General features: G+C 37.6%; 1 protein-coding gene across 1 annotated transcript in view; it reads right to left on the bottom strand.

The window, feature by feature from the left end:
• Nucleotides 1–21,735, bottom strand: part of USH2A (usherin) — a 391,200-nt gene that overhangs the window by 112,638 nt on the left and 256,827 nt on the right. The window contains exons 40-43 of the mRNA XM_075088896.1: nt 18,185–18,813; nt 8,092–8,426; nt 4,722–4,844; nt 1,833–1,996 (exon numbers count right to left, since the gene is read on the bottom strand). Of these exons, the coding sequence (XP_074944997.1) occupies nt 1,833–1,996; nt 4,722–4,844; nt 8,092–8,426; nt 18,185–18,813 (1,251 nt within the window). The remainder of the gene's footprint in view (nt 1–1,832; nt 1,997–4,721; nt 4,845–8,091; nt 8,427–18,184; nt 18,814–21,735) is intronic.

Raw genomic sequence — 21,735 nt, 5'->3', positions numbered from 1 at the left:
AGTTTTCAAATAACAGGTGAAACCCACTGCTCTCAGTGGTGCACAGATCTTGCAGCTTGCCACTGTGAAAGGATGGCTTTCACCCAGATAGAAGGAAGAGTGCGAATCAGATTGCTCTGCGGCACTAGTTTTAGATGAAAACCTCAAAGGTTTTTTTTCCCCTTTTTGTTCCTTCCCTTCAGAAAACACATCCCTACCCCACCCCGAAAGTAGTGAATTCCTCTAGTGTTAGTCCTCTAGCCATGAATAAGGGGAAGTGCCTATGTCTTAAATTATAGTTATATTCAACTTTACACAGAGAACTTTTTGGCCACAGTGAAAATGAAAATCTACATGTTATTATTTTAGAACAAGCATGATAGCATCATCTGCATGTAAAGCTGTAACACACTCAGAAGCATTGTATTTACAGGGGAAAAAATGAACGTTTCTTCCTAAAATGTGTTCTGCCCAGCACTAGGTTCTCCAGCAAAAGGAAGAAAAAAAAACAGTATGATTTTCTGGCCACACAGGGAAGGACATTCATGGCTCTGAGCTGGTGGATAAACAAGGATTCCAGGCAAGCCTTGCTTCTCCATTTTAGTAACTCAGATATAAGTCTGTTATCTTATCTACCCTTTTTCAAACAGTTTAGGTTCAGATCTGATGAAATGCAACTACTTTTCCAGTAGGCACCAAGATGAAAAGAACAATTATGACAAAAACTTTAAGCACTGATATATGTTTCTTTAGATGACACCCTGTAGCACTGAACAGGACTCAGCTGACTGGGAAATAGCATTGATAAAAACCAAAAGCATATTTTCAGATTTAATAGTACACAGTTTTGTCACAGAAATTCTTAATCAAGAGTGATATGTTATTTTTATTTTAAGTGGTACAGATACAAGTCCTAAATCCTTAGAAGTCAGAAACCTTCAGCACGTTTTCCAGAAACAGAAAACTAGCAAGGCAACTTACATTAAGAACTCCCAGGTTCCCAAAGAAAACAATATAATAACTTAAAAACTAATATTATGAAAAAATGAAACATGGGTATATAAAATAGTTAATATGTGTATTGCAACATAAGAAGTAATAAAACACGGTAAGGTTTTCAAATAATGAATGGCCCTGCCTTGGTACTTAACCTTTGCATTCACAAACATATATGAAGAAAATTTCTAAGGTATGAATGAAAATAAAACCAGATTGCATTACCTACATCTAGAAGGTCAGGGGTTTAGATTACTAAGGTAATGAAACCTCAGTGAGCTGCTTCAGATCTATTACGTTTGTCAGTTTTTATAAGCATGCTTACTTCAGGCATGCAATTATAAAATAAAGCGACTACATTTGTTGCAATTGAGCACCCAGTCCTTATAAAATCATTTGCATGTAAGTCATGAAGAAATTCCCCACTGCTGTATTAGCAAACCAGCTAGAGAAATGGCTAAATTCATTTTAAGGAGCAGAGCTAAAAGAGAGAGAGAGGGGATCCACTCATCCTGAAGGAATGTATACGTAAATTTTCATACAAAGAGATGAAATATACTACAAAGATGACAGAATTTTGTGTACTAGTCATTTATAGATTTCTCATAAGTTTGCATTAACTATTTCTTCACTTCCACTATTCTCATTCTGCATAAGTAGCATATAGTAAGTACAAACATGACTAATAAATAGCAAAATGTGCACTTTTTCCCCTATTTCTTTCGTCTCCTTTCAAGGACACTTAGATATATTATAAATCAAGACAAGGACTGTGTTTCCTATGAAAGCAAGGCAGACCAACATAAGTGATGGCAGGTTAACATCTAGTTACTGGAATAAATACTACGCACACTTACTTGGTTTTGACCATTCCACTTCTACAGCAGTATGATTAACAGCACGTGCAATGAGGATACTTCCTTTCTCTGGTAATCCTGCTAATGTAGTAGCTATCACTTCTTCACTTGATGTATATCCTACCTCGTTGTGCACTATGAGCTTGTACTCGTATGTTGTGTACCTAAGACATTTTAAAAATAATTAAATGGAACGAAAAATGCAGACGCAGAAAACATTTGCTGTAAACCTTCTGCCTGTGCCAAAGTTTTGCTGTTTCTTCCCACCCCCTCCAACAAGTGCAGCTGCATGCTTTTCACCAATGAAGACTCTATAAAAGGTGTCTATTTTTTGGAAATAATTCAGCACCATTAATATGGTAACAAAAATAAAACACATTATTTCATTTTTTCATAGTTGTAGCTTCTAAGGTGTTGAGAGATTATAGCTCAATTCAATATGTAATTACAGCAGTGGCAACCTGCCAAAATTTGGATAAGAATTTAATCAAATGAGGCTTTTTTCCTCTTTTGGGAAACCCATTGATTTTAACTTGCAGAGTCTCATTTGTAAAAGTGATTCACCACACAGCCAGGACTCTGCCACTACAAAAACATCAAAAAAAAAAAGTGCCCAGGAATGCAAACTCAGTTAATAAAGTAATTTTCTTCAGAACAGTGTATATTCGACTTACACAGTTTTATTAAATATTTCATGTGTTTTTAGTAAACCAAATGACTGTCACTCCATAATTTCTTCTCTATATCAAATAGCATATTCATGTATTTTAGAGTGGGATTTCGTAATCTCAAAATTAAATCCATCATAAAAAGCTCCTCAAAAAACTGTGAAATCACAGAAACACAGTATCATCCTGTACACATTTTCACTGAAGCTGCAGCACTTTGGGATAGCTGTCTACAAACACAACAAAGGAACATATGGTAAAAGCTTAATATTTAGAGATTGTTCTACAAAACAAAAAGTCACTCACGTAGTAGATTTACTTTTTTTTTTTTTACTATAGCACCCTACATTATGCAACCATCCAGTCTGATTTTCAAAAGAGCTAAGCTTTAACAGTCCTACTAGGAAGAAAGCAAACTAGTTGGAACTCACTAGCTCCTACTGTAACGCTAAGCATTGTAGAAGAACAGTGACAATATACATAATACATCTTATTTCTCTCTCTGCACTTTCTGTTGCATGCAAACATGTAGTATTCTCTTGGGCATTGTAGCCCAGGTATGATCAAAGATGACTGGAATCTAATCTTGCAATCTGATGGTGAGAATTTAAGATTCATTTTTTGATGCATATTTCCACAGTGAAAGTAAAAGAAATTTGGTTTAGCCTACTAGAAATGAAGAAAAAGTCTAAAAAAAAAATCATTGTGAAAACAGACTTCTGGCAGGAATATAATAAAAAAAATTTTCTAATTCTGAAACATGCTTAAAACATGACACAAATGAAAGTGTATGCTGATATATGAATTTTCTGTCTGTGAAAAATAAAGCTTGCATCTATCTGCAGTATCTTCTCTCCAGCAATACACACATCCTGAGTTGTTGACTGCAAACACAGAGCTGCAGGTTGCAGACCCCTCCCCAGAAGAAGTGTTCAGGTGTGTCCAAGGGTTAGGCATACTCCTCTGGCCATAGCTCGTTCAACCCAAAAGGTCATTGTGCCTAATGACTTGTCACTGAGACCCTGTCAGAATTTATTGCCACCTCTGAACTGCATACATAACTGCTGCACACATCAGCGCTGCTGAAATGAGCTAAACTAAAATCAAAGGAAACTCTATGTAGAATTTCAAACATGGTTTAAGACAGAAATGGACACTTGGGCAGGATTGGGTAAAAGAACAGCTCCGTGATCAATTAATGCAATGGCTGAAAATGAGCGGTGACCTTCAGCAAGTAGGCAGTGACAAGCCAGAGGCAGTAGCTCTTGGCTTGGTTTGGTCTATACAACAGTCTGGAGCAGAGGTCATATTCTGCTGGTTCACATCATGCTCAGGAGGGGTGCTCACACAGCTTGTATCAAAGTAAGTAAAAGCAACATACAGATATTTGAGGGGCAAAGGATGACATGCAGTCCTCATAAAGCATGCCAGCATGCAAGCACAGAGAACACACACATCCTGAAACCCTCTGTGAACGTTTTCCCAAGACTTCACCTACAAAAAAACCAGCACAGAATCCATGTTGAATCTACCATTACAGGTTCTTAATGTGTGTGTTTGCATGTCTTATGGGTGGTAGCCTTGACTTCAAGGTGCGGAAACTAAGTCTGATCAAGAGCAAATGCCTTGCTCTATACTACGCAGTAGGTCTGTAACATACTGAGAAACAGAACCCACCCTCCATTTCCCAACTCTCAACACTCTGCATCTAACTCTAATGAAGCTAACACAAAGCTGCCCTTAAATTAGATCTGCCAAGAGTGCGATAAACATTCTTCTTGCCTTTGGAGATATTAAAGCAATTGTTAATTTGCATGTTAAAACCAGTAAGAAAAACAATGCTGAAACCAAGTTTCAAATGTTTGCCAGCTAGGACTTCTCAAACATTCATTGTGTCTGTGCTATAACTTTGGCAACGCACAAATCTAGAGTATATGTACACATAAATCTAAATGCGTTGATTGCATGAGCATACCAATGCTAAAATTTTACAAGATCTTTATTTTCATTTGTTTTCCAGAGCAAAGCAATATACGAGTTAAGAATGACAGACTAAGAATAAATCCCCGCATATTAGAATGATTAATACCAAAGATGACAAAAAATATTTCATTACATAATAAATATGTTCACTACATAAAGACACAAGAAATACTTTGAACTATTAAACATACACTATACAAAATGCCAGCATTTGTTTTTGTAGTTTTTGTAATCTCACCTGCTAAGACCCTTATCTTCATAAAACCACTGAGTTCCTGAGTAAATATTGTGCCACAGATTTAAATCTTCAGGGGGATTTGATGCAAGTGGTTGCTGGATTTTACGTCTCAGGAGCTCATATCTAACACAAAAGACAAGCAGAACACCAGGATTATCTCAACTAATGTTATTACACAAAAAAAACCCAACCTTTTTTTTTTTAAAGCCACACATTATTTTGTTTTTACAGCTGTAAACTTTCTGAGATAAACATTCTTTTTAATGTTTCATGATTTAAAACATTCAATTAGTTAAAAGACCTACATTGAAAATAGAAAATGAAGCATTTCCATTTGAAAGAATAAGTTAATTTAATGATTTACAGATTTTAAACTTGTGGAAATGCTATGAAGATCAAGTCCAAATAGCCCAGTAACAGTGTCTCATACAGAGTTGCCTGATGCCATCTGATATGCACAGACTGCTACAGAATATGAAATGACAATGTCTTTCTCTTGCAAATGAGCAGAAACATATAGCATTGCTATTACTAGTTTGCTAGTAGTAGCAACTTAAGTGTGCATTTGTTATTTAGCGTGTGTTTGCAAATAACCACAGCGTAAAATATGGGTGACAAACAGGCATAGAGTAAGTTAACTGTTCCAACTGTAGACCTTTGTATCAAAGGCAAGGCAAGTATTTGGGTAGACAGTCATGATGTGAGCCTGAAAGACCGAACTATTTCATCCGTGTTCTAATTGGTATCTGAAGCTGTAGTCCTGTCTCTGTTGCAAACAGCAGGTCACCTAAAGTCCATCTTTCATCCGCTCAGACACGAGACTGCCTGATTCGGACAACATGCCTTCCACCCATTCTGCATCACTCACTCTTTGTCATCTTTTACACAAAGCCTTTATGGAATTTATCAAAGATTAAAACACTTCATGTCTACACAAACTAAAGGGGACAACATATTTTGCATTTCCTAGTCATTCTATGGCTTACATAGAAAACTATACTTGAAATGAGACAAATTTATGTACAGTTGTTGGAAATCTTTAGGATTATTATTCTTTATTACATTTCACAGGAGTTTTTTAATATGGCTTTTGTTTCTGTTTGATGGTTCTTTTTTACGGCACCAGATGTTTGTACACTTTCTACCAGTTATAGAACCACTCTGGAATTACTTTCAATGGTGAGCTGCAGTTTTAATCAAACTATAGTTGCAATAGTGTTTCCACTGATGCCCAGTAAAGCAGGGTCATATACCTATATATTCACTTAAATATGCAACTTGATTCTCTAAAGTGCTGAGCTGCTGTGTATCCTCCTTTCCTTGCCCCCCATTTTGGAAAGGTGCTACTGTTAAATTCCAGCCAAAATATGCGGATACTCAGGCAGATGTTAAAGACATTCAGTTTAAGCACTTAGTTTCCTTCTGTGTTTAAGCATTCTGCAGAATGCTTTGGTGTGGGACACCATGTCATCGCAATGATCTTTCTGACCACTGGCTTCACCTGTAACTTCACCCTTATCTTTTTTAGGTTAAGATCATCTCGTCTGATGAGGAAATGTTGGACAATACCACACAAGACCTGAGAACCTGAATTAAGAGGGTATTAAATAGGTACTGCATACAGTGATTTTACATTGCTTCAAAACCAGAAATCAACTGAGAAGCTCTCTTACAAGAGAGATGAGACTTCCTATGCTCCATGGCAGTTAGGATGTACGTGCACGAATTCCAACAACTTCCACCCTTGAGTTTGGGGAAAAATCCTCAATAGGTACAAACAAGCATTGTGCCACTGACCTTAGGGATGCCAAACCAAATTACTGCAGAAGTTGGGAGTGTAACCTTAGGAATTAAATAGTAAAAACTAATCAAACTCCAACTCGATCAAAACATTCAGATTAATTTATACCCCAAGAACAACTCTCACAAGTGGTTCATCAGTGTCAACAGACCCAAAGACAGATCATTACAGTTCTGTTAGGAACAGTCCTGGCATATTCTGTCCAATATATTTCATGAATGGCGATCATGTGTAAATCACCGCCACTGGCAGCTGCTGCTGCTACTCTGCTGACTTCTTGCTCCATCATGCTGTACAGAGCATCTGCTTCAGTGGTTGTTCTTGTTGAGGGCAGCATGGCACACCATGAAGGAAACGAAGTCTGCAGATGCAGGTTGTACTGAACTACTTCAGTAATCTATGGTAAAATGGTCATGTTGTTAACCCCAGAATAACAAGAGACTACTTTTCAAAAACTTCAAATTTTACTGTAGAGCAATCCTCATTTCATTCCGTTGTAGTGTGCCCTAATTAAGCCTAAAAAAGAGTCAAGCTACTGTGCTGTAGTAACATACCCAACTGAAATGGCATTACATAAAAATTATTGAACCCATCAGTGCACCTAGAAGAGAGCTACTAACCAGAACATATGGAGTAGAGATGTAATTCCATGCACAACGTTTCCCAATATGTCAAAGCACTAGAATGAAAGATTTGTTTGACATTTTTTTATTGTGCATGTATAAAGATGTGTTTGTCTTTATAAATCTTCATGCAATCACTTTTTTTTTTATGTATACACACATACACACTCAGTAATTAACAGATTCAAGTCAAGATCCTGTTCCCATCACTCTAGACAAATCTCAGAAGGGATGCCTTTCTCTAATTGCTGTAGTGAGATCCAGCCGGCTATACCCAGCATTTCCTTGCATTTCCCATTTTTGGCTCTGCCACCAAACTTGTAGCATTTTAACTTCCATTCTCTCACACACTGTCTCACTTCCAATTTATTAATCAGTTAAGTTTTTAAGCTTATTTCATGTCTTCACACTACCATGGTCACTTTCCCTTTATGCAGAATAACCCCCACAGAATATTGAGAATATTTGATGTATTAAATACTTATGTTCCCAGAGACCTCGTAACCTTTCTTGTCATTTTGTTGCTGGAACACGCAGCCTGAACTGACCACCAAAATGTGGCTGATGCTGCAGCCCAAGCCAGTTATGGCTTTGCAAATATCCTGTGCTTGTGCTTTCTGGATCCTCAGACAGCACTGATCTGAAAGACCCAGAGCCTTCCTGAATATGTTCCACAAGGTAAATGCCACCGTAGAGGCACCACGCTTGCTTTAAATAATCCTGACTCCTCATAAGTTCAAAAGAATTCAGCGCTCACCCTAGCATCTCCTTCTAGACATAACCACTTTCCATGAGTCCGCTCATGGACCCCTGAGCCCTAAAGAGGAACTTCAAAAGGTCAGAAACGAAGATATCACCTCATAAAGTTTGCGTCACCCAGAATTTTCTGAGCCAGATTTAGGTAAGGAGAAGAAAACTGCCATCTCAGTAGCAACTAAAACCTTACCTCAGATGAGGACCATTTGGCCTTAGCGGTGGTTGCCAAGAAATGGCAATAAAGGACTCGCTGATTGGAGTCACAGACAATGGACTAACACTCTGAGGAACTGTTGAAGGTGTAGTCACGCTGGTAGGCAAACTCTCCGTGCAGCCTCCTAGAAAGCCATCGCCTCCAGAACAAGCTATTACAGTGACTGAGTAGTTTGTATAGGGTATAAGATTAGTCACCAAATGACTTAACGTTGATGAAGTATTCCCAGTAATGACAATTCGTGGATCAGGCATGCGAATCTCATAGTTCAGGATTTCACCATTCTGTATCAGAGGAGGTTTCCATGAGACCTGAAGGAGGAGATAAAAAAATTTAAAATAACAGTACTTCAGTCAGAATGCAGAAATACAGACACAACTGCTACAAAGGGACACAAGTGTGATCTCAAGATGTGCTTTTCTTTCTTCATTAAGACAGACTTCGTGCATAACCTTTCCCAGGTAAATGAAATTTGATTTTTTTAAAGGTACATCAGTTAGAAATCTAACTTCCTTTAATTTTAGTGAGGGCTGCAGTAACAGTTGTAGCCATTAAAAAATCTACTGTTTTTCTTCACCAGTGAAAAATGAATGCTCCACTTCACTCAAAATTCTGTGAGATGTTCAGATGCATTACCAAAAGTACACTAATTATCATAAGTATCCCTCACTAACTGTCATATATTTTCTTAGGGTGTATTCCCTGGTGTGCTCATCTATTAGTGGCAGAGTAAAAAGAAATCTTTTTTTGTGTTTGCACAGTTTTCACAAATGTGTAACTGCCTTAGCTCCTATGAGAAACAAGATTCGTCTGCACTCTCTATATGATGAGATGTGCAAGTTTTCCCTTTTATTTTTCAGTAATAAATTACACTAGTAAGTATCAGACAAAAACCAGGCACAATTTTCCATTTTTAGAATTATAACATTATGCTGAGAAAGAAATTGGAAATTACATACAGATTTCATGTTATATATATATATACACACACACTACTACACTGTGGTTTTACTCCTACTAAACTGAGGTTAGGAAGTATTTTTCTTTTTTTAAAGTATATTAGTCTATACATTTATCCTTATCAGCTCCAGTGAGGAATCACACTCAAATCATTGTACCATAAAGTGCAAGAATGTTCTCGATTCTTTTTTAAGGCTTTTTTGCCACAGTATCGTGACTGAGGGGGACTTTAGATTGACACAATGAGGACATGTAACTGTATTAAGAATCTCCAAGTTTCATAAAGGTCTAGCATAAAAGTATCATAAAGATCTGTCAGTCCTTCCTCCCCTAGAAGTCCCAGTGTAAGGAAAATACCAGCTTTGCTTTGCTCATCTGTGGGACTGTTTTCCTTGCCATTGACCTACTCATATGTAACAATCACTGTCTCTTTTCCTCCCAGGCATGGGATAATTAAGGATTGAATCCAACATTGCAAAGAACACAGGAATGGGAAAAACCTAGATGAAGGTATGTGCAGAATAAAATGAACAAAGATAATATTGAGGCGTTAATACCGAGATATTTTAGTTTAAGTTGAACTTTTTCCTTCTCTCCAGCCTCCAAAGTAAGTATCTTTAAAAAGGTATATGCCATAGAAAAAAAGAAGCTTGATTTATAAAGTAATTTTTAAAGGACCCTTGGGGATTAGGAAATGTTATATCTTAGGTACAAAAGGACCTCTTAGGCCATCAGACTTGTAAGAAACCTGGCAGCAAAGAACTGGAGAAAGCTGAAGGATTTTGATAACAGAATCTGGACTACTATTAAACAGAGAATTAGAAACAGGGTGATCTTGAGTAAAGACAGCACAAACAAGATTATTTGTGCCCACATAGGAAAGGCTTAGCTCTGGCTAATTATCAAATACTGTATTCAGATTTCTGTTACTTCTGGCCCCAAATCATGATCAAACAAAGAAAATACTATTGGTAAAACAATGCAAAATTTTACAGAAGGTAGGAATGGATTATGCGCCATTCTCACACACACTGAGCAAAATTCTCATTTTGAAGTAGTTCATGTGATCTAGCCATAAGTTTAGGAAGCAGACAAGAATGGATGATTGGCACAAACTGAAAATGTTGTTTTCAAGTGCAGGTAGAAAGCATTCAGGTCAGTAAACTTCTGGTGAATACCCCAACCCCAACGCCTTTTGTTGCTACCATACTGCACACACTGGATGCATTGTATATGTGACAGAAAGAAGGGAACGTGCATGGTTTACTTTTATTTTCAGAGACGTACATTTGAAGTTGCTGGAAGAAGCACAGAACTCTTTAAGGTCTGACACACTACAGGAAAACACACATTTCTGCAACTGTAATTATGTTATTATTTTCTGAGGTGTAGCACCTATCCTGAAATTCTGCCTCAGTGAAGTGTGACTAAAGATAATATATTCAAGATCTTTTTTAGGAATATTAATACAGTAAATCTGTCATTATCAGTGGGAAAAAAAAAAAAAAAACCTCTTACTTGTTGCTTAATGAAAGGTGGCCTCTAATAAAAGAACTACCTGTCAAATGCTTTGGAAAATTCCTGGTACTGCCCTTTCAGGAGAGAAAATTGTCTAAAAATGTTCACCTTGTACCAAATCTTGTTTTATTTCCTGGAAGAGAGGAGGAGCTCTTTTTTAATTACATTACATTTTAGATGCTTTTTATGTCTAAACCTACAAAATTACTCTAATAGAACTTGCACAAGATTCACCATATACTGTAACCCCTTCACATAAAAGAACAGATGAATAACACGGGCAGCAGAACAGATGCTGCTCCAGAATCTGAACTCAGATCCTGAGTTTTCTGCAGCATGTGCACTAGCTGGTAAAACTTGAGAAAAACTCTGACACTGCTGTGTCACTTGAAATGCTTTGAATTACCTATGTTGCCTGGGAATGACAGGTCATGCAGCCCCTGTCAAACCTCTCTTGTCAAGAGGTAAGGGACTGCCTGACCCACAGAGTGTAAATGAAGATGATGAAGCCAGCCTTGTTAACACACACGTGGCACTACTGGACCTCTTCTCCACTTTGGTGTGCCAAGGTTTGAGGTAAGAGCTTGGCAACGCATGAAAGCAGGAAAGCTCACTAGACAGGCTGTGTTGGAAGCGGTAACAGTTTGTTCATTGATTTGAAGCTCAGCTCTGAGACCATGAAAGAGGATACCCATGAGGAAGAGAGAATAAGGTAACTACTGGGAGAGATTAACTGACTCAATGTAATGACTCTGGAAGCTGTCATTTAAAGATCAAAGCACCTTATTTTCTCCACCACAAAATTTAAAGAGATTTAAAGAGACAGAAATTAGCCATATTCCCCCATTAAACAGTTATAATCTTAAATCTTTTTTCTTTTTTTTTTTTACAGCAGTTGGAACCCTGCAGTTTAATTCTGAGCTATGTGAAGAGAGGCATTGGCACATGGGTAACTATTTTACTAGTTCAGGCCTGGCTTCAACAGTTAGCTTTTAAATCAATGTGTTTGGCTTCATTTTACTCTCATTTCTCCTAGCTACTGCTTGTAACATCTACAAACAGAATGTAATAAACACACTTCTGAGAGTTTTCACTGTTGGTCTCAAAGCACATTGTTAGTCTCAAATTGCAAATATTATTATTCCAGTTTTACAGAGTAAAAGACTAAATCCCAGACTAAGTCATATATCAGAAAGAAGCAAAACTGAAAACAAAGATCTGCATTCCAACCACAGGACTACAGTCATCTGCCAGCTCCCCAGACCCCCCCAAAAGTAGTTGGGAGTTGAATTTCCACAGGAGTTCTTCTCTGTCTTAACAAAAATTATAGTGGGATTCAATCAAAAGCCAGTATCACACTAGAAAAGCAAATCTTGACAGAGGTCACCGATACTTATTTCATACCCTTTGCACATGAACTACATCCAACTTCGGCAAGCATTACCACAGAAATACAGCACGATCAAGTCTGCAGTAAGATTGCTACTACAAAACTTCTAGAAGCACTTAGCTTGAGTAGTGGAAAGACAGAAAGAACATTTTTTTATGATCCTGAACACCTACTACAGAAAAGTGTTTAAGCTAGATCAAAGGCAGAGGGATAATGCTGATGAAACCCTGATAAGTTCACCCCACTGTATGATCTGCACCAAATGAGCAAGCTGTGCAAGAAATCACAGTCCTAAAATGTGGAAAACCTCTAGTGTGCATGTTAAGGTTGTTCCTATGGGTGTTGGAGTATCCTAAGTCGCTCAAGCAGCACTTATGTGGCAAATAAACCAAGGTCTCACTGACCTTAGCAGCATTACAAGGCAATCTTCACACAAGGATTGATCGCTCCTAAACAATTTCCCCAATGCACTAGGCATACCTGAATAAAAATGGAAGTGTGGTGAATAAAGTCCAAACTCTCTTTTTCTCCCCAGTACAAAGCTGCTATGTGAGCTTACTGCATCTCCCTTTAGTGTACAAGGCCTAGGTATCAGGTTGTTCATATTCTCAAAATTATGTTCTTAGCCAACTGCAGTCTGAAGCATTTAGTGCATGAAACAGTGACATGGGAGCTTAACCTGGAAGAGAAGAAGGGTCTTCATAGCCTCATTCTCTACCACACAGTAATATGCAGAGGTAAAACATTGAAGGGTCACCTGTCTTCTAGTCACTGACTTCAGTGACCATAGAGTTATTATCATTGCATCCAATATTCCGTAATCAGAAGCAACTTCACAGGACAGCAAACATTGATATGTGAGACAAAAACCAATCCAGAACACGTGCCTATAACCATAATTCCATGGCAAGGGGAAAATGGATAAAGAAACACCTTCCTTTTCATGGATGATGTTCAAACTGTAACTATAGAATATATTGCTTTAAATGTGTCAGTGGTATCTGTTCCACACAGCTGAAATCTTTCTCCTGTGCATTTTAGTCCCAGCCTGTTTACAGAACAACAGGCATTTAGCAGTCCACTATCCAGCTTCTGAGCTAATGAAGAACAGACAACTATAAAAATAGAGCCTTGTTTATTTGTGTTTGCTCACTTGCATATGCAATTTAGTGGTCAAATTTGAGAAATAGCTACTAGAAAAGTTTATATCTCTGTAGCAATAAATGATAAACTTTTGCAAAGAAAGAGTGCAGACTGCAACTCTTGAAGATGCTGTGGACAGCAAACTGATGACATTGTTCGATCTGTAGAGTGGAATACCACCTTTCTCTGCTGCAGCTTCTTCTATACAAAGAAAAGAATGGCAGGTGAACTGTAAATGAAGTGATTGTCATCTCTGAGGGTAACAACAAACATGAATGACAATGGATTTAAAAACCTTACAACGCTTCCTCAGTCAGAGAAGTCAAGAGGAAATATGAAAAAGAAATTATCCATAGAAAATGAATGACATGATATTAAATCAATTTGCAAAAAAAAGACATTAGAAAGAAGAATGACAGTTTAGTACTACAGAATCACCATGGCCCTTTATTTCTAGCAAGCAACATACATAACATGTACTAAGAGAAAAGTCAATGAAATAATAATAATTTTTTTTCTCATTTTGCATCTAATCAAATTGCAAAAAGTTTCTGTAACTGATGTTATCAGAAAGGAATAGCTTGGCACAAGAAATATATGTCATCTAGGGTACTTGCTTCATCCAACCAGGATGAAACCATTCTCTTATAACCTACCTAAGCACAAAAAAAAATAAATTTCCCTTCCCCTTGACAGAAACATCAGGATTAAGTACAGCTCATGCCAGCTTCTATGTTGAGAAAGAAGTTATGCAAAGAATGACAGGAAATGGCAAATGCAAATTCTTGTCTTATCAATGGTTCAGTTGGTGGCACTGGCCAGCAAGAGAGAGCAATACAGCCAAACATGCTTCAGCAAGTGTCCAGTTAAGCCAACGATCAAGACTACATCTGTCTTCCCCAGGCCAGCCCCTCAAGGGACAACTACAGTAGTGAAAGGGAAGTCTTCCTACGGAAAGTTAAATGGCCAGTGCTGAAGAATTTGCATACTACAGTTAATCTAGTTCAGCGTATCCAGCCACATAATGCTTTTCCTACACAAAGAACTCCTTTAAATAATTATTCACTGTGTAAACCAGCCTCTTTCTCAAGCCACTCAACCTAGCAACATTCCCAAATGTCATATCAGTGTGAAGAGTGAGATTGAAGCAGCACAGCAATTGCAACCCTCACAAGAAAAGGAAACAATTTCTTTTATACTTCTGTACATTAGGGTATAGCAAATCTTGTGTAACAGGAGTAATGTTCATGGCATTGGCATATACTAAATAAACGGCTTTTGCAGTTGCTGAACACCTCCACTTCACTTTGGCATTTAATCAGCCACAAAAGCAGTTTATTGCACAGTATACTCCGCTACCATGAACATTATCAATTCAGGAAATATTAAAAAATATCATGCAGGTGTCACAAAAATGGGTACTTTAAAAATTATCGACAGCTTTACACCTTCTGTTGCACAAAAGGAGGCAGGCTAAATGTTATGGAGAGATATCGGCTCATTCTGATTAAAATTAAATGTTAAAGGAGCACATACACATCAGAAGTGTTTATGCCAAGAGTGACCTGCTGTGCTGATATTTTCCTCCTTGCAGAGTGAAAGCTTTGGTCTATGAAAATAAGCTGTATGCTCAAGTGAGTACTGTCCTGGAGCACTTTGAATTCTCCACATCCTCAAATCATTTATATTGATTCTATGACTAAATAAAGGAATGGAAATATGTTTATCTTTTTTTTTGTAAATTCTCTCTGTTTTCAGTAGAAGTAAATATTTGCACCCACAGTTTAGGGATTGGTTGCACTGACATCTGAAAGCTGCTATTGATTTGCAACTGTGGCTTGGTAAAGGAGCCTCTTGCTAATCTTTCCCACGGTGCCCTTCCAATACTTTCCACTCTAACCTGGGAGAAGAGCTCTCTCTAGGGCAAGAGGCAATTAAAATCTCCCCCCCGCAAAGAGACAGCTTGATTTCCATTCTCTGCTTAAGAGTTATCATTGTAGACACTGAATGAGATGAGAGCATTGTACAGCATAAGCAGATTCCACAAATTTGATTTGAACAGTACATAGGTGATACATGCACTGCAGGTTTGGTGGGCTTGATCTGCTCAGGAAGGAAAGTACGCTATTCTGGAACTCTTGTCAGAGTTTAAAGGCACTGATGTAAAGCCATCACAAACCAGATCTACCCTATTTCCACACAGGAAAACTTTTCAACCACAAAGTGGCAATCCTTGCACAATACTTCAAGTAGTTCTGCTTGTGCAACTAGCATACTTCTGGGGTAAAGGGACGCAAGGGGTTTGCAGAGCAGCTATTCAGATCTACACGCTAGTTTGAAAGAGCAGGGGAAAACCCCCAAATGTTTTAAAACAGGTGCTACCTTGTTCTACTTGTATTATCCTAGTACAGAACAGTCGCACAGGCCACAAGACGACCTCAGCACCATGGCACAGCCCACTGGGTGGTCTCAGAGTCTTACTACTCTGATATGAACTTGCCATAAAATTGAAGAGAAAGAAGCACCATCACCACTAACAAGATAATACATTTAAGAGACCTGTAAGAAGACTAGCTAGTAAGATGAAATCCCGGTCGCTTCCTCTGGTGCTCCCATATGCAAACAAGCAGAAGGTCAGAAAACCACTGGGTGCAGCAAGCCTTCTCCATAATCTCTTGCTGTATGAACTGCAACAAGCTCTTCTGCACCTATAACTTTATGTCAATTTTTTGAAGGTATAATAAATAATAATTACAAAAGAATAATAAAAGCTAAACAAACAAACCAAAATCTCTCGCTGTCCTGGACAAGTAAGAAATTTTAAGACTTTTAAAAAGTCCTAGAATCTTAGAAATCAGAAGCAAAGTAATACCTCAGCCATGGAACTTCTGCACAGGAACTGTACCAAGTATTCCCAACTCTCCTCTAATTGTGATGACTATCAAGTTAAACAACACTAAGTAAAATAAAATACTAAAGTAGAAGAATTTATGTCCATATCAGCAGAGGATACCAATACTCTGTACACTGAGAGAGAGAATTTTTGCTGAAGGACAGAAGAGAGTATATTTGGAAAGGCATATATATAACTTTTGTCAATTAAATGCTGCCACCTTTAATTTTTTTGAACATTTTAACCTAAATATTTCAAATGAAGAAAACTGAGCAATAAAACTGAGTCATGGAAATAAAAACATCCAGCCTTCAGCATCTTTGACAGAAATTAGTCTTAACAGGCCAAACAAATATGTGTCTCCACGTGGGAAAAACAAGCCTGAGACTACAAAAGCAGCAGTGACACAAAATATGACCAGCACTCATACAGAAGGTCATACAACGTAGACATTGAAGGGCTTTAAAGAGCTGTGAATGTTAGCAATTGGCTGGGGGAAAGGAAGGAAAAAAACCATTTGAACTCTTCAGCAAGAAAGGAAAAGGAATTTAAAAAGTATTGTTATGTTGAAATTAAATTATTACAGAGTGAAGACTGCACTGCCTTATTTCAGGTTTCAGAAGAAATAAATGATGGAACTGATTTTAACTATTGGTAGACAACTTAACCTTGGAGCTGAGCAAAAAACAATAAAATTACAACCGAGCACACACCTCTGATCTCAAGAAAAGACATTCAGTAAAGATTGACAAGACCTCTGATAACTCACAGGCTTTTAAAATTAGGATTGGGTGTTGACTGCTCTTGGAGAAAGAAAAAATATGAGTAAGATACAAAATTATTATGCCTTTATCACATTAACTGAAGCATTAAAGGTTGCAGTGACTTCTTTGTGCTCAGAGTTGAGGCCAACGTGTAAAAGCTCATGCAATAAAATGTGGGCATGTGTGTAAGCATGCCATCGAACTAGGGCTACTGTTTACTCAGCATTGCTGCTTCTGGTAAATCCATGAAAAAATGCTTTGCTATAAATTGTGTTGGAAATTAAGATATATCTAGAGAAGCACAGAGGGCAGAGTCCTGGAAGTAGATCGCCCAAATCTTCAATACGCAATGGCAATTCATCACAATTACTAGTGGTCGATCATTATTAATTCTTACGGTAACCATTGTACTCATACTGAACCCATTTGCTATTAACATGGAGATAACATGCAATTCCTTAGACATTAAAACATAATTTTAAAAGCTCAGGATTTTTTTTGCTAATAGTGGATAGCTTAAAATTATGTATGAACAAAGCAAAAAAAAAAAAAATCAACATTGATTTACTGCTTAAATTCATAACCTCAGACTATTTAAACTGCATTGGTAACACCACTCTGTTTACCTTTGGAAAATACAATGTATACCAAAAATAATAAATCTAACAGATGAACTTCAATCTTATGCAAATGTCCTTTGTTTTGTGCTCTGGTGAGCAAGCTACTGTACCAATACTTTTGGCATTAGTACAAGACTGAATCCATGGAAGCATGTGTGTATTTACACAAAAGAGGCTTCTAAGCTACAAAAATCCCTCTTGTTTGGTTACACTAATTTCCCTTGAATGAAGTTTGTATGCAAGCCAAAACAATGGTAGTTATCCTGTCCTCTAGAGTTCATTCCCAACAGAACAATGCGAATAATTGAAAACTTCCTAGGTAGTCCTGTAAGGCTTTTCTTTTGTAAATCAGGAGAACCACAAAGCTATTTTTTAATTCATTACCTATTCTTTTAAAAAATCTGATATTTATATACAAGATTTATTTACATTAAAAAATCTTTTTACTTCTTAGCATTTTAATGATGTCTTGAAATTTTGGAGAAGGTAGTAGGCCATTTTCTGATCTGATTAGGGAGTTGAAAGTAAGCATTCAAGTTTAACATTCAAAATATGTCAGATGTATAAGGAAGAAATTGAACTGGAGTATAATACCAGAGGCTGGTATAAAGGAAAAGATGGAAAGAAATCTAATGCTTTTGAGCCAAAGGACAGACACTAATTATTCAAGTACCCCTGCAGCAACAAAATCTGTTGGTTCAGCCAGTAGGTGTCTCTCTTAAATACACAGTTGCTACACAGAAAACATGTTAAAACCATGAGGGATGAGAATTATTCCTACCTTAACTGAATGTGGTCCCAACGCTTCTACATCAGGTGGCTGAATACCAGCAGGTCTTGATGGTCTAGTGGTAACTTCTGACCATGCACTGCTGTTTGTGCCTCCGTGAAGAGTGCTCATCAGCATTCTGTATTCAAATTTCTGCCAAGGGCTCAAAGCAGTACTCTGGTCAATGTAACTCATGGACTGACCGATAGGGAGAGTCACCACAGTTGATATTTGTTCTGTTCCTTTCACCCTCCTTTCTATTGTAAGGTTTTCCACCAAACCATTCGGGTGAGCAGGTGGTTGCCAGGATATGACCACAGAAGTTGGAGTATCAGAATAGAGCTCTGGAGCAGGAATATCCTCAGGTGCATCTGGAAGAGTCTGTATTGCTGGGGTCTCGGGTGAAAGGGAACATCCTTTAGAAGTGCATCCTTCTACCTGAAACACATAGACTGTGTAAGGATGCAAGCCTTGTACAGTGCAATTAGACCTAGTTCCTAGCACTGTAGCATGCAGTTGGCCATTTATGTAAATATTGTAATGAGTGATAATGCCATTTTGCTTTAAAGGATGCTGCCACACGATGCTTGCTGCCCTTGCCGTAACATTCAATAGAAGTGGTGGATCTAAAGGTCCTGGTTCTGTAACAGAGGAAAAAAAAAAAAGGAAAATTACTAATAATCTGTGATTTGCAAAAGTCAGCATTGGCAAGCAGCACTCTTCAAACGAGTCTCAAAATTACAAAAGCCTCTTTCTTCAGAAACTGTAGGCCCAGCTCTTCAAGGGATGAATACAGATCTCTTACCAAAGGCAATCTGCTCTGTAAGCACACCTTCCCTTCTCTCAACTTTCTTCCTTCCTTCTCTGCATCTTTTTCCCTCCTGTGTCTCAAAAGCATCCTACCAATGCTGTTAGCATGTGGAGAAAGCGTACAGCTAAGTATCAATACAGAACTGCAGTTCTAGCTTTTGTTGATATTTTTCTAGAGCGCTAGCTGCTAATTGCAACCAACGGCACAGGCATAACAAAGCTGCGTATTTTACAGCTCAGTAAGCCCCTACCGCATCTCTCATTATATATTCAATATTTTACTTCATTCTGTTTATAATTCTAATCCATTTTTTGCAATTTATCTACTCCCTGTTAATATTATAGGTGATTTTTTACTGCAACTGTGACAGAAGCTGCCGATTTAGCTCTTTCACCTACTGATAAATAAACAATGCACAGATCTGACCTTTAGGTTAACAGGTTTTATGCTTGCTCCACTCAGCACTCTAACTGATTCAATTATCATAAAGGTTCAGGAGCTTCCATGAATACTGAAAAAGACCGACCATATGCCTGCATAGGTGTTGTGGAACAGCAAATACTCTGCAGCCCTCCAGAGAAATTCCTTAATTGTAAATAATTTCACCATGCGACACAATCAAGTCACCTTGAATGCAAAACCCTCAGCCTGTGGAGGCAAAGTGTTATTTAAGCTTTACTGGGCTGCGTTAAATTCTGCAATTTGAAGGGCTGTTAAGTTTTTCAATTGAAATTTCATTTAAAATGCAGGTGCTTTTTATTATATTGAGGCTTTACTGCTCTCTAGGTACAAGCAAGAACATGGTGCAATAACACAAATCTGGCTCAATCACTGATCAGTAACAGCTGTAATTCCAGAACATTTAGCATTCTTATAAACCATGTACTGAAATCTATAAATGGCTACAGCAGATCAAGAAAATACTATATTCCCCCCTATTCTGCCCATAGAAATTTTGACATTTATGGGATTTTTCTGTGAACATTACATTTTATTGAAATCTTAAAAAAAGATATACTTGGATTTAGTAATTGTTTAAAATAGCTTTAGGTTTGGGGATTTTGGAAGGGCTAAGTTTCAAATGCTAAGGGTTGAAAATTTAAAATTCATTAGTGATTGTAGGTGTGTTAAGACTCCAGGATACATGACATAGCATATGCTGAATTCCACAGCAGTCAACAACACCATAATTTAATTCCTAGTGAAGCAGTATGCTGTCCAAACCACATGGAATAGTATTTCTATAGGAAGAATAATTTACTTCACTTGAAGGTAAATAATTCCTGATAATTCTTAAATTAAAAGAGGAAGGGGGGCAGGGGAAGGGGAAGGAACACTAGAAAACAAATAAATCCAGCACAATGAGTGGCTCCTTCTGTATTTTAGAATAAGAGCTGAAGCAGTCAGAAGTCCTGATTCTCCTCTTACATACTGAGAGAGGTAAACCAGGATTATTCCACTGATGTCTGTGGAAATAATAATGTAAAATTTGGATAGCAAGCTTTTTTCTTTTAAATTTGAAAAAGTAACAGTGTTTTTTCTGTCATTATATGATGCATCACAAAGCAACTCCATAAAACTCATCCATACCACATATTCTGTTCTGCTCGCAGTGACAATAAGGATGGAGTTCTATATTTAATGCTTGTGCACTCTAGGATTAATTTAGATCTCTGAATTTACAAGTATAAAAGATGATCTGTTGTAAAGAGCAATTCAATTCTATTTGCATGTACTCTTGGGCAAAATCAATTAGGTCATAAGCTGGAACAAAATTTGGTCCATTATTTAGACTTCACTGCAAGATGGAGAGGTGGAGGTATAAACCTGAATCAGATGTATTTTGTAAACTGAAAATTTTGCTGGGGTGAAGGGGAAAGAGGATAATTTGCTTTAGAATTGAAGACCCTGAAAATAAGTTGCTGCAAATTCTAGTTTAATGGGGAAGGGGAGTTGAAAGATATAATATTTACTACTGAGCTACAGACTTGCATTTTATCTAATTATACCTCATAAATAAGCTACCATACTGTTAGCTTCTGCATGAGCAAAAAAAAAAAAGGCAGCACAGCCCCCCCCCCCCCCCCCCCAAATCGAGCAGTTTGTTGTGAGGGAACAGATAAGCCTTTTTATTCCTACTAAGTTGTTAGAATTACAGGTGAAACATTCATGGTAATTAGTTGAACCTGTGCTTCACCCACCCCCTTGCCCTGAGTTTAGATTTATTCCTTAAGGGCAATCTGTAATGTATGGGAGGACCTGTCAAACTTAAACTTTGGGTCCCCCCGTCCCTCCCCTCCCCTCCAAAAAGCATATTTTGGTAGCTAGCATACCTACCCACAGATTCCCTACTGCCCTTTTAAAAGAGAGACTTTTAAGACTCTCCGAGTTCAAACAAGACATTTGAGAGATGCTTAATTGGCCCCACTGGATGGGAAAGCATTAAATCCTGGTCCCCAACACTCATTCGATGTAGCTTCTTTTTAAATGGCAAGCAGAATCATCTAATTCTATATACAAATCAACTGGCACGATACTGCTTGGTTGAAAGGGTCACCACAATTATGTAAAACACGAGTATTAACTATAATTGGGATAGTTTGCTAATACAATAAAAAGCTCTGAACATGAGAAAAGTTATGCTCACAGCAGTAGCTATCACTTTCTAAAGTAAGAATTCATGGATGAAATGACATGAAAAAGATGGTTATAAAATTTTAATGGAATGATAAAAGGCAAAAGTCAGCCTCTC

The sequence above is a fragment of the Phalacrocorax aristotelis genome, chromosome 3 (assembly GCF_949628215.1).
Source record: "Phalacrocorax aristotelis chromosome 3, bGulAri2.1, whole genome shotgun sequence".
Taxonomy (NCBI): domain Eukaryota; kingdom Metazoa; phylum Chordata; class Aves; order Suliformes; family Phalacrocoracidae; genus Phalacrocorax; species Phalacrocorax aristotelis.
Note: the sequence above shows the minus strand (reverse complement) of the source record. Positions and strands in the feature narration are given on the sequence as shown.